Here is a 15,880-nt window from a genome sequence, read left to right on the forward strand (position 1 = left end):
GCACTTTCTTCGTATCGAGCGAGTTGAACGCGCGGAATGACAGTGATTTTCGCGCCGCGCATCTCGAAGGCTTCAATTTCGTTCAGGCGAGATCGATGCTCGAATAAAACGCGATTCTCGCGGTGACGAGTGAGCGCGACGACAAGTCAGGATCAAAATACGGCGTAGCACGTAACGTGAGCGTGATCGCGGCAGGTAACCTCGACCGCCATTTGCGCGTTTTAAACGGCGCAGCCGTTGGAGCAGCGCCGGACGAAAACACGTGCGTCACGTGCGTGAAAAGCGGTTGTCATCGCGTTTGAATCCGCGAAACGGACTTGTGCCTGCCCGTCGCTCGACACCGCGACCGCCGAGTCAGGCAAGAAGAATCTCTTGAGTCTTGTCGGGTAAATCCTTTCGTTCGCGAAACCGTGACGTGGACGACGGTCACGGGACGGACTCGAGCCCGTCTATTTTTAGTGGCGCGATTTTGCAACGTCGTTTTCTTCGACGGGAACAGCTGACCGTGCATAACTTATTCACCGCGGATCGTCGACCCCAGGTAATCGCCGTGCGTTTCAGCGTTGAATCAATGCGGAGGCTTTTGAAAGTGACGCACCAGTTGCTTCTCTTTCAGGATTGATCAATTTGCTGCGAAATGGAGAGCAGGCTCCTGCTGGTGATGCTTGTCCTGTCTCTTGAATGTAACGTCGGAAGCGCATCCGTCCTGGACTGGCTGTGGGGAACGAAAGCGAGCGATGGGAAGGATGCGAGTGTTATGGTCGCCGACGGCGTGCCCCTGATCTCGATCCCTTACGAGTCGATGACGGAAGACGAGAAGTTCCTCCAGGAGGCCGCCAAGTTCACGGATATTCAGGTGTCCTCGCCGTTGGAGACGTGTCAGCATAAAGTCATTATGAAGATCAGGACCACGTGCTCCGACATGACCGAGGAGGAGCTAGCCAAGCTAGGCGTCAATCTCCTTAACTGTCAATCAGCAGTTGAAGGCAGAAAGATGTTCCCCTGCACCGAAGAAATGGTGCGTACTTTTTGTAAAACGCGCAAGACTTGTCGTTGTTTTCATTACGCTGAGTCGACGTTCCATTAGTCTCATAAAATCTATACAGGAGATAATTGAATTATATGTATAACGTAGAAAGTAAATTTTTTGTTAGATTCTGCGACTTTCTGAGTACTTGATGCTCCAGCATGCCTAGCAGTGCTTTATTAATTAAAACTTACCGATTTATCATTTGCTAATAACACAAAAGAATAGATTACGTTAGCATTAGAACAGGATATATGTCGGAACCCTTCACGGATTGAGGGGGTAATGCTGTTCAATGCATTCCATGCCTGTTCAAACCTGCACACTTCCCCCTCCCTTTACTTCGGAAGACCTCCCCAAAGCTTATGGTTTCAGTCGCTTAGTGTTCACTGTACTCAGTACTGGCATTCAAATTGCCTTAGCCACAGATTTTATCGCGTAAACTCGTAACTTTGTTATGTAAGTATAAAAGCATGATTTCTGTTTTTCATTTTTTTAGTCTCTTAAGCAATGCACAATCGACATGGATGCTGACATGTGGAATGCGTATCACTTAATAAGTAACAGAGCGAGGGCGATTTGTTACGCAGCTCGAAATACACAATTTCGTGCTCTTACAGAGTTAACGGTCAACAAGCTGATGCAGTCTGCGCATTCCCAAATTAAGGCGCTGGATTCCTTAAAGGTAGTTATACGTTCCTTCAGCGTGGTTCAACAATTTGTTCTAAATGGAGGCATTATATTAATTTTTATTAAACAGCAAGGCCAGGATCGTCTTGAAGAACAGACAACGGAAGCTCTGTCATCATTAACTGAAGGAAACAAGGTGCTTCTGACACAGCAAGAGTACTTGAAGGACGCACAGACGACAGCTCACAACCTTGTAACAACAAATCTAAGAGAGTTGTATAATGAAAAAGCGTTAATACGATCTGGCCACGTTCAACTTGCTGCCATGACAGAAGAAATAAAAAATAAGTTAGGTTAGTAAACAAAACTTTTTATACATATTTCTTTTGTACTATTATACATAGAGAGTGTCCTCTGAATATATTTAACGTGTTCTTCAGAAAAGGCGCATAAGGATCTCGAACAACAGGCCGTTGAACGTGAAGAAAATCATAAGGAGGTATTGGAGGATTTGATTAGGATACAAGAACAAGCGCAAATGATCTGGGAGAAAATCGAGCGTAGCACTAATCGCATACTGGAGCATCACGAGGAAACTATCCGTCAGTACGAGCAAACGATGCAGATGCTCGCGCAAATTAACGATACCATCCAGTACATTTGGAATCTCACTAATACAATGCGCACAGAAGTAGACCAAAAATTGGGATGGATTACCAACTACATCGGCGATACCAGTATGTCATTACATAAAATATATTTGTCGTACGAGAGAACAATTCAGTTTAACAATTACGTGAAAAAATGCAAATTTTGTTAAATTAATTACATTATATTACTTAGTTACGTTGATTGTGTTATGTTGCAAATTCTCGTACAGATTAGAATAAGTGGAGATATATCAATAACGCAACACATCCATACTTACTTCCATATTTTCAGGTGAACAAATGCAAAGAGCGTATCGCACATTTTTACACATCGTGTATCTATTAGTGGCGATGATAGTCGCCGCGTTTTTACAAGCGCCGTTTTTAACCAGAGCTACTATCATGGGCGTTGTGCCGGCGAATCTTTTTACCTACTTGAAACACGGCATGGAGGCCTCTTTAGATTTTACATCTATGACGGTGCTAATATTCTTAATCACCGCAAGTGAGTACCATGGATGTCGAAACGCGTGATAAAATGTATCTTAAATAAATATAGAAGGCGAAGAAGTAATCATGATATAAAATACTTTATCTCGTATTACATCAGTTTACGTTTGACGCATTTATTTCTTTAACGCAGTGCATTTCGTAATGCTGGGAATACAACGTATGATCGGACCAAACACCTCGGAAGCGAAGACGGAGCTAATTAAGCTGGTCCATCAAAAAAGCCATTCGAATGGCGTTGCGTACGACAATGCACCGTCGTCGCATTCCAATTCCGTGCCGAAAATGCAGCTGCACACGAAATTAACGAGAAATGTGCAGGAATTTTACTATCTCATTGTTTCGCAAATAAATCATTACAGAGGTATTTCCCCGGTTTAAGACTGAAATTGTGCGAAAAAAATTGAGTGATGATCGCTATAACATCTAATATAATTTTTCCAGGGAAAATTAATGTCATGTTAGAGACGATCGCTTCGTGGGGTGGACGCAATTTAAATGCGCACGAGGAGCTCTCTTGTTCGTATCAACCATCGAGGAAGAGGCATGAGGACGTCGTTCGTAACGGATTGCAATTCTCGAGTTACATGTCGAACGACCTAACAGAGTGCGATTCTTCCAACGGCACCATAACAGTGCCATGGCAGCCCCAAGACTGTTCCATCATGGGTGATAACGATCATCATTATCCAAACGATTTTAATGATACAGATAAATCGTTTGAGCATCTTCGGCACAACATAAATCTGTCACGAGCTAAGAGGTGAATAACTTGCAAATCAAAAGTTAAATTATTTTAAAAAAGGATGAATCGCGTAATGTAGCTAAGAAATATTTTCAGTGGTACTCCAACATTGCTGAAATTCCCTTGTATGGGAATAACGAGAAATGGCAGGAGATGTCGGGCATTCGCTTCACCCGGATGGAACTATTGCTACCATCATTCTACGGGCATGTCTGTTAAGAGTGACCATACTGATCATCTTGATTAATCGAAGAAGGATTAATGATTGCGAAATAGTTAGTAGATAATATTTATATATATATAATAGTTGCTATAAAATTTGCAACGGGTATTTATTTTTTATTTTATATATAGTGTACGTTGTATTTTAACGAGAAAATAATCCCAGAGAAACAAAAAACCCGTGAGAAAAAAGTATGGGAAAAGATTATTAATTAAATAGGATTAAATAATTTGTATACATTTTGCAATTTTGTAAATAACATTTCACGTTCATTTGACAATAATACAACAGTAATCTCAGGTATCACTTTGATCTTGATAATATTTTTGAATATACATGTTTTAATGTTGGTATTAAGTTAATTTATATGATTTGTATTATTTGATTATTGTAATTTAAGTATATTTCTATGTTGAAATACCACCTGCGAACCTGCAAAAACTCTGATGTTTTTAATACCATTTCGGAACAAATTTCAAGATCAAACTTTCAATAATTTGGAGCGTTTGAGCCTGAAAATATACGAACAGTTCAAATTGTTCAATTTGACCTCAAGTCTAAAATGAAATAAACATTTTCTCTCTATAATGAATAATATTTTCGCTCGAATTTCTCTTAATGTTCAAATTATTCCAATAGCTTTGACTTAGTCAAATTGATCGATTATTAGCTCCGAACATTAACATTTTTACTTTGAACTATTCGTACAATTCGATCTCACAATTTATTAACAAATTTTTTGTTTGATCGTTAATAGAAATATAAGGTTCCTCTCAATGATAAATGTATAATACATATTTGAAAATATGAATACGTAATCTCCTATCTTTTCCGTAATAACGGATGATAATAATAATAATTGGTTCTGCGTTTAATGTAAATGATATTTAATATTTATAGGTTACAATCTACTATTTTATAAGGATATTTCGAGTACAAACTTATGATATAAATGATCTTATAACACTTGTATAAAACTCTGTAATTATAAACATAAATTTTTATTATAGATGTAAAAAACTTGTGGTTTTTCAAACTTGCATTAGTCCTCGCCGAAGAATCAGAAATATATGTATAAATTTTGAGGAATTAATGTATTCTAAATACAATTTCATATATGTGTATTATATGTATAATATTAAATTTATTTTACAAAGTTTATACATACATATAAATTTTGAAATAAATTTATATCTATATATACACATGTATACGTGTATTCATAAATTTACATTATTATATAAATGTTTGAAAAATCACAAGTAAGTGGCGTGGCTTGTTTCATCAACAGACTGCCATATTGAATTGCGTGCACACAGCGTCATTCGTCAGCTCCAGAAATTTCGCGTGTCTGTCGAGACCGGCTCCCACTACCAAATTGTGTAGATTGCAGTAATTCGCGCCGTAATCGAATATCATGAACCATTCGTTTGAAACAGAATCGGCCTAAGATCATATTTTTGTTAGTCCAACATTCGGCAACTTATACTTTAATGTTTTACATATAATCATCGAAAGAAATATTCGACACGTTCTTTAATATAATCGAAGAACGCGTCGAAGCATTAATGCGATAGTAGTGAGAAATCCCGTGTAATTCAATGCATTATATTTTGTAATATCATTAGTTTTATTACTTTTATTATTTATATTGTAGAATAATTTTCATGTTTAATTAAAAGTTTACCTTAGCAAGGCATGTGTTGTTCATCTCCTCGAAGATGATCTCGATCCTCTCAAGTGACTTCAGATTCGACGTCTTATGCGTCGCTCTGATTATGTTATTCTCCACAGGTATCTTAAGCTATCGTGAGATACACAAGTTACGTTATTAATTCGCGTTTGAAAATCAGATTGTACTCTCACCGTATATAGACAAGCGCCGCTGCGTTGTCGACAAGCGTTCCAAGAAGACCAATTCGTTATCTGGCGTCGGAATTTCTGCATCACATACGCGCATGGATCGTCAAACTTCCTAGAGTTGAAATATATAATTATCTTTAAAAGGTACTTATATATAACATATACTTAGTTCGATAAAATATTTAAAAACCCAGAAATCGTTTCATCTTTGTATATTTTTATCAGAATTACTTTGTTTTAATTTTAGTATTTATAAACTGCGATTTATTTCAACTCTACCCTTTAAGCGCACCCATCTCTCTTTGTAATTTAGTAGTATATTTGATGTACTAAATTTTTTCCCGTAGAATTATCAGTTCTGACATTTCTACATACTTGAGTAATAAAATAGCGAGCGCGCTACGCCGGCCGGCACGGCGATCCGTTCTCGTGGAAAAGCGCGGATCGTATATTTTTCGGGCGGTGTCGTCCCGGCCAAAGCAAAATATACGAGCCCCACGTCGCGCCGACGATATTGAGTTTCCCCTGTGTATATAACGCGTCACGAGAGCGGCGGGGACGACGCTTCAAAAGAAACTTTTCGAAAGCTCTAGTCCTCGTAAAAACGACGCGACGATCATTCGCGTTAGCTATTGCCCTAGGATGAAAGGGATCCGATCTCCCGGTGCTTGAAAGAAAACGATAACGGCAGCTGTGGCGGAATGTAAATCCGTCCGAAAAGCTCTGGAACCTGTTCGTAAAAATGCCGACATTATATTTCGATGGCAAAGTGTTCGGTAATTAGCTTTTGATGAACGACGGGTCGCTCATTCGCGAAAAAACGATGAAATTCGGCTGTACGCGATGTTTCTCTGACGATTTTCGAACTTTTAGCCTCTTGAATATCGCCACAACCATGTCTCGGAAGCGTCAAAGTCCCACACAAAAAGTTGCCTGGCAATGAGTTTAAAAAGAGCGGATAACAAAGCCAAATGTTACCTATTATCTGTTTTTTTGAAGCGCGATTTATCATTCCGATTTATCATTCGTTTGTATCATAATGTGTATATAATTACCATTTAACAATGCAGGAGGCATGCAGAGGATATGGGAACAGCATCCCGCCGATTACCAAGCACAATAAGATGGCCAGCATCCCAGCGAGGCTGTAAACACAGTACTTGCATCTTCCCTTGGACGACCCGATCGTTAAAATTACCGGAGGCTTGTCGTCCGCTGTGCAAAACAATTAACAAGTAAATCATCAAATGAGACAAAACCAAAAGGAAACGGGCTAAGACAGAAAAAGAATAAGATATCAATCTTCGCTTAAAAATTCGATTTTGCATGAAGCTTTTAGTCCCACTTAAAAATGTCGATTGGAGAAACATTTCGGCGTGCAAATGAATGCGCACTGCGGTTTTCAAAGAGAATGAAAAAGGAAGCTAACCATTTTGTTTCTGTGTGACAGAATCATCCTGCGGCCTTGCCGATGATTCTCTGGTGGTGTGGCGAAAATAATACGGAGACGAGCCAATCGTCACGTTATCTCCGTGTGCCGACATCCCGGTTCTCCTGACGCTCTTCAACGACCGGACCATATTACAGATCGATCATCTTTCACGAGAGGAGCGGCAGGAAAAAAAGGTACGCTCGTCCTTCCCCGAAATCTGTCTCTACGCTGAAGGCAGACGACTGTCGTCCCGCGTATTTATTACATTGCACGATTGTTTTCACAGAGAACCTTTTATGCGTGGAATCGGTTCTCTCGCACCGCTCGATCCTGTCCGGGAAAGTCCAAGGAAGGCAGTAGAAAAATTAAAAAATAAACACAGAAAAAAACATCCGAAAAGTCCAAGAAAGTTGTTGAGATATCGAAGAATAAGGCCGAATAGAAGAGCTCCTCCGCGGAATTATATCAGTAACACGCACTTAACGGCAGCTTCCCACGCGCGTAAATCGGTTGACTTTTTTTTCTTATAAACCTTTTTTTACGACACATCCCGATGACGCACGATGGACTTCCCTAATGAATACTATCCGCTAAAACGCGTACCATAAATGTACCCGGTCTGGCTACTACGCTTTTTTTTCTTTCCTTCTTTTTTCTTTCTCGTTACAAATAGTCATGCATCAACTCTTTGACTTCGAAGACGCGCGCGATTGGACATAATATTGAAAAAATTACATGATAAGAATAATTAATATATTTAATAAAAAGAAAGATATTTAAACAAATGTTTAAGTTTGACAATTAAAATGCTTTATTTTCCAAGATAATTACCGATTTAATTCAACTATTTTTTCAGAACGCTGACGCGAATTTTTTGATTATGGCGAATTGTATCGGAGTCGTGGTTAGTTTTTTATTTAAAATGTCGCCGGTCATGTCTCGCGGCGTGGAAAGACATCACGGTTGTATACGAGACGAGAGGAGAGACGACTTGACAGCTGGCGGTGACGAGAGATCCGGTTCACACGACGTCCCTCCCTCTTCTCGTCTTCACGAGAAGGCCAGGAGCTTCGCGAAGAAACCGAGTCTTCTTGTAATTCTCCATTCTTTTTGCGCTTTTTTGTTTATCCGTCGCGCAAATGCAGGGAGTTACTGGAGTTACTCTCAAATTTTGCAGCTTTAAAATGCATCTTTTTTCCCCGCAACCCTCAGTATATCATGAGAGATACTCGTGTATTTCTGTAATTCACGGATATGAATCAATATTGCTAATTACAGTAGGAGTAACAGAGCTATAGTAAACAGAAAGACACTGTTCTCCATTCATTCCTCTTCTCTGGTGACCCACATTCGCAGAAGTATTATATATCCCACCTCTTCTGCGTTCTTCCTTTTTCTTGTCGCGATCGCATTGCCATTAATTATATTATATCTTAAAAATCTAAATTTTTTTAAAATTGTCGACGACCAAGTTGAAATATAATTAGGAACAAAGTGGAACAAATTAAGAGACTGCAATTTACAATACATTGTGACGTAAATTTTTGCATAACTTCTTCATTGCTTGCACAACTTTCACGATAGAGTCTATAGTTGCTTCTCGAACCAATCGGCGCGCGAGTCGAGGAGGAAATAGACGATACGACGGTGACGACGGGCGTCCCGACGCTTCGCGTCGACGTTAGATTCCATTTTACCCTTCCGCTCGCGCCCGCCGTCGTCGTGATGCTCCTTTTCGCGGCACGTCTGTCGCTCTCTCGTCCACGTGCAACTTGACAGCCATAAAGACGGGCCGCTCCACCGACATCTGGCTTGACGCGCGCACTTTGTAGTCTCCTACCTATGCGTAAAAGAAGTCTCACGTCATCGTCAGCCTTTGCCGGCGCACGGAGATTGACAGGGCGAATCGTTGACGCCCTTCCAGGAGCCTCCGCGAAAGATATACAGAGTATCCCAAGACGTTACGCCGCGATGACCTTTGTCCGCGTTCGCGAATCCTTCGATCTTGACTTTGAATTCGATTTTTCCCCTTAATAAGAATTTTTGTGAAACGTATTGTGAGTTAAAGAAGAAGATGGGAAATATATAAGTTCTGTAAAAATAAAAATGACTAGAAAAAAGTCGAGCGTTAATTTATATTTTTATTTTTTAATTCTCTTTTGTTAAAAAATAATTTATTAATTTATGATTACTTATAACGTTCAATTAATTAATTAAAATTTTATTTTGCTGAACAAATAAATAGAAAAATGGAGTAAAGGAAAGCTTAAATATTTTATGAATAAATTTCTGACTTCAAGAGTTACCATAATTCCAGAAAATAGATTCTTATCGATGTCATCTAATTTTTCGCCCATTTTTTACAGGGTTGAAGGACCGGATGGCCGCCTTTGAGGGTCGGCGAGAGCGGTTCTTTTGGAGTTTCCGATAAAATGGAATCAGACGCGTATAGCGGAAGAAACGAAAGAAGGGATTCCTGCACACGGGACTCTCCCTAGAAATTTATAATTCGAACCGCCTGTCGGCAGCTAATTTCCTGTTCGGGGAGGCGTGTCTACGGCCATAACGCTTTCTCGCGGTTAACCTGGACGGTTGAGAATCTCCGATGATTCGGTCGAGGGAGAAGAACGAAGAGAGGGCGAGAGAAAGAGAGAGATAGAAAAGGAAAGCTGCATGAACTCGTGATCTTTCCCTCTCTTCTCTTCGCACTTTTTTCGGAAACGGTGGTCGCAAAGCAGCTGCTAGCTGCTTCAAGCTGTACGAAGAAATGATAATGAAATGACGAACGTCGCCACAGTCGTTAAGAAGAGCGGCACTTAGCGGTCCCTTTATTTAATATTTTAAAGGTATATCCGCATATTCCGTTCACATCTCTCTTTTCTCTACGCAAAGATTAATACAACGAAAATTTTAATTAATACAATACTTTGAGTTGATAATTAAGCGCGCACCTCAATTAAAATAACAATTAAAACATAGACGTAAGCGAAGATTTCGATGCATGATTCTATCCTGATATTGAGAGGCTTAATTAAGGTGATTTTTCAATTAAGCGTAATGACACTCGCTGCTAATTGCACGAGTTTGATAGAATCGAACACACACACACACAATCAATTTATTTCACGAACATGTAACGCAGAAATAAACGTTCTTCACGTGGAGGAAAGGAGGTCGCTCTCTCTTCATTAACACATACTTCATCGGTGACGCTTAATGAATCGGGCGTTCATATATCAGCTCGCAACAACTCGCGCAGTGTTTTTTCAAGAGGCTCAATTTATCTGCGTTGAAGTGCGACGGGGGTGGAGGAGAGAGGGAGAAAGAGAGAGTGAGAGAGAGAGAGAAAACCATTCCATGAGGAAACCATTTTCGGTGTCCAAATAAGAGGGTGTCATCCGCGACATTGGCTGGCTCCCTCAAGCCTTTCCGCGGGCCAATCGCAAGTCGGCACCGGCAATAACCCTTTTTTTCTTTCGATGGGTGTCTTCTCCCTCCTCGGAAAGACGAGGGGTGACTTTTTTTGTGCCCGGAATCCGCAACGGGGGAGTTTCGACGATCGCATGACGGTCGTGTGACCCTTTTCTCGCGCATCCCTCGCGGGACCGAGGCTGGTCTTTCTTTTTTTCTTCATCCCCGTTTTCTTCTTTGTCCCTCTTTGACGGAAACGACGGATACGCAATCGGGGGCGGCGCTTCGGTTTGTCCAAACGAGCCGCCGCCGCCGTCGTCGCGTCGTCTCAGTCGCGATCCTCGCACCGTACTTCCGGTAGAAGGCTGAGGCGTACAATTTTTTGGAATGGTTTTCTCTCCAACGCGTCGTAAATTATCCGTTGTAAATTGTCCCGCACGAGGGCCAAAAGGGAACGAGACCCACTGATTTATCTCGACTGCGCGAAATGCATCAGCTCAACCGAGTTGCATGTTTTCTAAAATCAAAGATTTTGTTTTGTTAAAATTTTAGGAGTCTAGATATTATATACATTTATTAAAAAATTATATATTTTTACCTGTTTTTATATTTTTACAAGTTTCTAAAAATAATTTAGTGGAGAATTGACGCGTTCTCTTTGACATATCTTAAAATATTAACAAAAAGCACACAACGTTGACACACGAGATTTATGCATAAAAAATTCCTGCACATATATTCTTTTTATGTGCGAGTATATTTGTCTTAACGATTGCGCGGAAAGCGCGGGCCCCGAGCGGAGGCTTATATTCGGCGAACGGTTCCGGTCCGATTTCTCGCGGTTCTCGCGCGCGTCCTTTTTGTTCCCCACAACGAAAACGCGTGTAAGCTTTCCTTGGCACCGTCGCGTCGAGCGCATCGACGCTGTCGACGGGACGCGTCGAGCGCGCCTATTAGTGGCTTTCGCGGTATCGTAAAGTAAATCCCAGGGAAAAAGAAGAAGTCGCGGGTTCACTCTTTACGATCACATCGTTCTCGCGGGCGCCGATACGGCCCGCTGATAGCCGTGGAATTCTACAGCGTCCACGTTCCGATCTATTTTAACGGCAGCGATGGCTTTATCGTTCTGTCGCGCATATCTTCCGATATCGGTTCGAGTCAATCACGAGGTAAAGTATTTATCGTCGAGTTTGATAGCGTCGGGTGTAAAGTCCGTACCTCTGCAGAGAACCGTCGATTTTCGGATCTTACTAAGATTTCTCTCGTTTCTTCGGAGAAACTCCGTCAGCTTCTAATATTTGCATCTATAATTGACTTACATCCTTTAGATATATTTTGCGACTTTTCTACAGTATGATATTTAGAAACCAGACGGTTAATTAAGTCAGTCCTTTAGTTTAAATTGAAATGACAGGAGCGCGAGACCGCGCCGGTCATGTTTGAGGAATTTTCATTCACGGATCGTTCGTTAGTCGTCGTCGCCGCCGACTGAACGAACGCGACGGGGGTTGCGCGACACTTTTCTGGCAGGAAACGTAATATCTCGGGGTGGACGCGGGGAGATACGCTCGATTATACGAGCTTTCTGTCGCGCCGGCGCCAGCGGGGCGAGGGCGACTCTCCTTCCCGAACGAATACTAAAATCATCCACCGTGTGCCAAATTTCGAAGCCGAAAGGAGCCGGCCGCAGGCCCGACGGTCTCTCGTTACACATCCGTGGCCACGGCGCATTTAGCGCGGCTGCAACAAAGTCACGAGGGGCACGAGAAAACGAGAACTCACAACGCGTTTAGGTACTTCGCGAAAACTCAGATTGAAATTATACATCCAGCGCGCGGAAGAAATGACAGATTTATTAAAAAAAATTTATTTAGATTTATTACAAGAAACTAAAATAGGAATAGCTAAAATTAAAATTGAAATGTTAAGGTGATCCTAAAGCCGTGATCCTATATATATAGCCGGTTTTTTTCAGTTTTTTTCTTAGCACTAATCTTGTAATTGGCTTTATAGAAATGCAAAATTCTTGTCTAGAATTAAAGTACGCATCAAAATCTAGGTCATGGTGGTCGAATTTATATCGAAAACGAAAAAAAATTAATATTTTTTGTTATACGTGACGACCACCACATATAAATTCGACCACCATGACCTAGATTTTGATGCGTACTTTAATTCTAGACAAGAATTTTGCATTTCTATAAAGCCAATTAAAAGATTAGTGCTAAGAAAAAAACTGAAAAAAACCGGCTAGGATCACGGCTTTAGGATCACCTTAAAAGTATATTTTAAATTTGAATTTGAATTTTAGTTCTTTCAATAAATTATAATTATAAATTTGAATTATATTACATATATGTTTATAACGTTAACGATGCCAAAAATTGCCGACATAGTGTGTGCAATAACAATATACTCTAGTTACATCGCTAAAAAATTGACGATTGTAAAGGACATTTTAGAAACGCATATTTTAACATTGGCGATAATTATAATATTTTGCATAAATCCGCGCGCTCGAAAGCAGAATGCAAAACGTCGCTCACGGTGATCGCTCGTACCTCGTGTTCCTATAAATTCTCGCAAATTATAATGGGCATGAGGCCACTTAGGCCGACGGCGGCCAACAGCTGTTTCGGTGTCGACGAGACGCGGCAGCCGGTAGCGCCTGTCCTCCTCGTGTGATCCTCCAGCTCTCTGTAACCCAGCCAGCGTCATGCACCAAATGTGCAAGTGCGGTGCGTCTCGTCGGTGACACCTGCTTACAGATGTTCCAGATACCGTAAAACGATGCCGCAGCCGCGCCTCCGAACGGTGCTGCGATCAGCCCCGCATAATTCACGATCGTTCAGCACCTCTCCTGTAAATCTCTGCAGCTCCCTCGCTTGCCAACACGTTACGCGAAAGGGTGCATTCGTATAAAATATGTCATTTTCTGGCAATTCAATATGATAACGTTATTTTTAAACATATTCCTATAATTTATATCTATATCTATATATTTATATAATATATCTAAAAATATATTCCTTTCAAAATACTTTCGTTTTATGATAAGCCATATACGTACATGTATGTTTACGAGATACATCTTTTCTCAAATATTATAATATCTTTTTTAGCGTAATTTTAATAGCACAACTATTAAATACTTAAATATGCACACAGTTGTTTAGGTTTACAAAAGGTGACACTAATTTTTACATTTTCAAATAAACAGAAGAGAAGCTATGGCGCTGAAGACACCATAGCTAAAGGTGGAGCTGCAGGTAAACCGGCAAGTATTATAGGCGCACCTGGCCGATCAGAATAAAAGAAGAGGAGGTACCAAAAATGGCGCAGTCGTCGAGTTCTCAAATGAAACTCGACTGCAACTCATCGTTTGATGCAATTTTGGGCGGCCCGGAAATATTTGTCGCTCTTTCCTATTATTGTATACGAGATCATGTGAGCCAAGCGCTTCCCTCGCGCTCCATCCTTTTATTTAATCGTTCATTCTCATTTTTCAGCTTGACTCCATTTTCCATCGAGGCCCGTAGATCAGTTTCTCGTGCTCATTCCTGGTACGCCGGCAAAAGAAAGATTGCGTTTCGCTCATTCGTTCGTGCGCAGCCGGGGGAACATCCTGAAAAAGCATGGCAGCGATTAATCTTTCATCGAGAGCAGCTCCGGTATCCCTACTGTGGATCCGCCGGGGTTCCAGTAGCAAAAAGGAAAAAAATAGGGGGCACGCTTCCTTGATACGTGGAAAAGTGTCGCGTGTTCTCGCGGCGGTCGTCCTCGTGTTCCGGGAATCCCAGGATCATTTGTTGCCGGACTCGACCTCCGACCTACGGAGGGCCGAAAAACTGGCGGCGCGAAGTCACCGGAGCACGCATAGAAAAAAATGTACCCCGATACCGTCATTACCGGCTTTGTCCTCGGACCGCCGCGCCGCCAAGGAAGCGACTTCTACGAGGCGGAGCTCGGAGCTTAGTCCTGAAGAACAGTTGGCGAATCTTTGCGACGGTATCCGCGCCGGTGATTTACGAGCATCGAGATCGTGTTCCGAGGGACGACGACTGGCGAATCCGACCCTAGCTTTGTCCCGGCACAAGAGACGATATATTTACGCGCTTTCTGGTACTCTCATTTCCCTCGATCCTTAATTATTGGTTTTCACGGCAGGGTGGACACGGCGCAGCGAACGTTACTTTTCATGTGTAAACCATTGTAAAAAAATTTTTAGTTTAGTTTTAGTTTTTTTATTATTATATACCTATATACAAGTTTTCCCTGTAATATATATCTACATGTTCTGTGATATATCTGCCAGAATTTTGCCTACGAATTTCTCAGTTTGAGTCGTGCACTAGAATCTGATTCTCATTAATAAATAATAAATAATTTTCTAGTTTTTATGGTTCATTCGAGATCCAAACCTCGGTCTCTCGCGTCGTGTAGACCACTGGCGGGATGGTGGCGAACGGAGGGCGAAGGGCTAAAGCGTTATAAAAACGAGTTCGCCACACACCGAGCCGTAACGTCTATTAAGAGCCGGCATCTTCGATCTGTTAGGGCACAGGGCGGACAAAAAAGGTCCCGCGGGATGCACCCGATCCCGCCGCCATTTCTGCCGTCGTGTCCGCGATGGCGGGGGAGCTTGAAACACTCGAATTAACGCGTCTTCAGGGGGGTATAAGACCTACGTCAATGGGTCACGGGGTCCGTGGGCCGCGACGGTTGCGACCGTCAACTGTCGACAAAAAAGGGGCCTCACGGACAGCCCCGTGGGCCTGTCGGGCTCCCTCAGCTGGAGGTCCCATCCGCGTGAGTTTCCAAATCCCCTCTCCGTTAATATTCATTACAAATCTTTTTTTTTTATAATGTAATTAAAACTTTTATTATAAATTATTCTCAAATTGCATATCCATCCGTATTGATACATTTTCCAGCTAGCAAAGTGACGTCAAGTGATGTCTTAATAACGTCTTAATGACGTCTGTGACGTCAATAAGACGTCTTATTTAGACGTCATCTTTGCTACTTGGGTTGTTACGTCAATTTTTATAAAATATTTCGTACGGTATTACACGAGATATTTCTCTTACGTCGGAGACGGCGATTGCATAAGCGTTTATATTTAAACATAATGTTTATCATTTATCGAATAAATCATGATTTCAATTTCTCCTTTTCCGCTCGTTATTCTTTTTCCTTCGCTTGATTTTCACTCGAGGAAAGGAAACTCGTGTTTCTGAGAAGATATATCTTTGAAGATTCAGATTTAAGGGATAAAACATGTGTGTATATATATATATATATATATATATATATATATATATTTATCTTTGTTGTTTTTCATGTATAAGGTTACTGTTATTCTTCCATTTTCTCTTCCACGTAGGTT

At 41.2% G+C, this 15,880-nt stretch overlaps 2 protein-coding genes and 1 long non-coding RNA gene across 3 annotated transcripts; 2 read left to right on the forward strand and 1 right to left on the reverse strand.

Moving 5' to 3' along the window:
* The first annotated feature begins 14 nt into the window (after positions 1–14).
* LOC139811185 (protein brambleberry) lies at positions 15–5,480 on the forward strand. Its single transcript, XM_071775308.1, has 9 exons — positions 15–541; positions 617–1,018; positions 1,527–1,712; positions 1,788–2,010; positions 2,098–2,394; positions 2,600–2,812; positions 2,951–3,181; positions 3,262–3,580; positions 3,659–5,480. The coding sequence occupies exons 2-9, from the start codon at positions 638–640 to the stop codon at positions 3,807–3,809; spliced, it is 2,001 nt and encodes a 666-aa protein (XP_071631409.1). The 5' UTR covers positions 15–541; positions 617–637; the 3' UTR covers positions 3,810–5,480.
* On the reverse strand, positions 5,011–7,228 carry LOC139811186 (uncharacterized). The gene is made up of 5 exons (XM_071775309.1): positions 7,078–7,228; positions 6,704–6,863; positions 5,652–5,760; positions 5,473–5,589; positions 5,011–5,231 (listed from the first exon to the last, which is right to left on the reverse strand). The coding sequence occupies exons 1-5, from the start codon at positions 7,226–7,228 to the stop codon at positions 5,070–5,072; spliced, it is 699 nt and encodes a 232-aa protein (XP_071631410.1). The 3' UTR covers positions 5,011–5,069.
* LOC139811187 (uncharacterized) lies at positions 5,659–15,658 on the forward strand. The gene is made up of 4 exons (XR_011731569.1): positions 5,659–5,792; positions 6,719–6,883; positions 7,099–7,274; positions 9,447–15,658. It is a non-coding gene; the product is annotated as an uncharacterized lncRNA (long non-coding RNA).
* The last annotated feature ends 222 nt before the right edge of the window (positions 15,659–15,880 follow it).

Source organism: Temnothorax longispinosus, chromosome 4, assembly GCF_030848805.1.
Source record: "Temnothorax longispinosus isolate EJ_2023e chromosome 4, Tlon_JGU_v1, whole genome shotgun sequence".
NCBI lineage: Eukaryota > Metazoa > Arthropoda > Insecta > Hymenoptera > Formicidae > Temnothorax > Temnothorax longispinosus.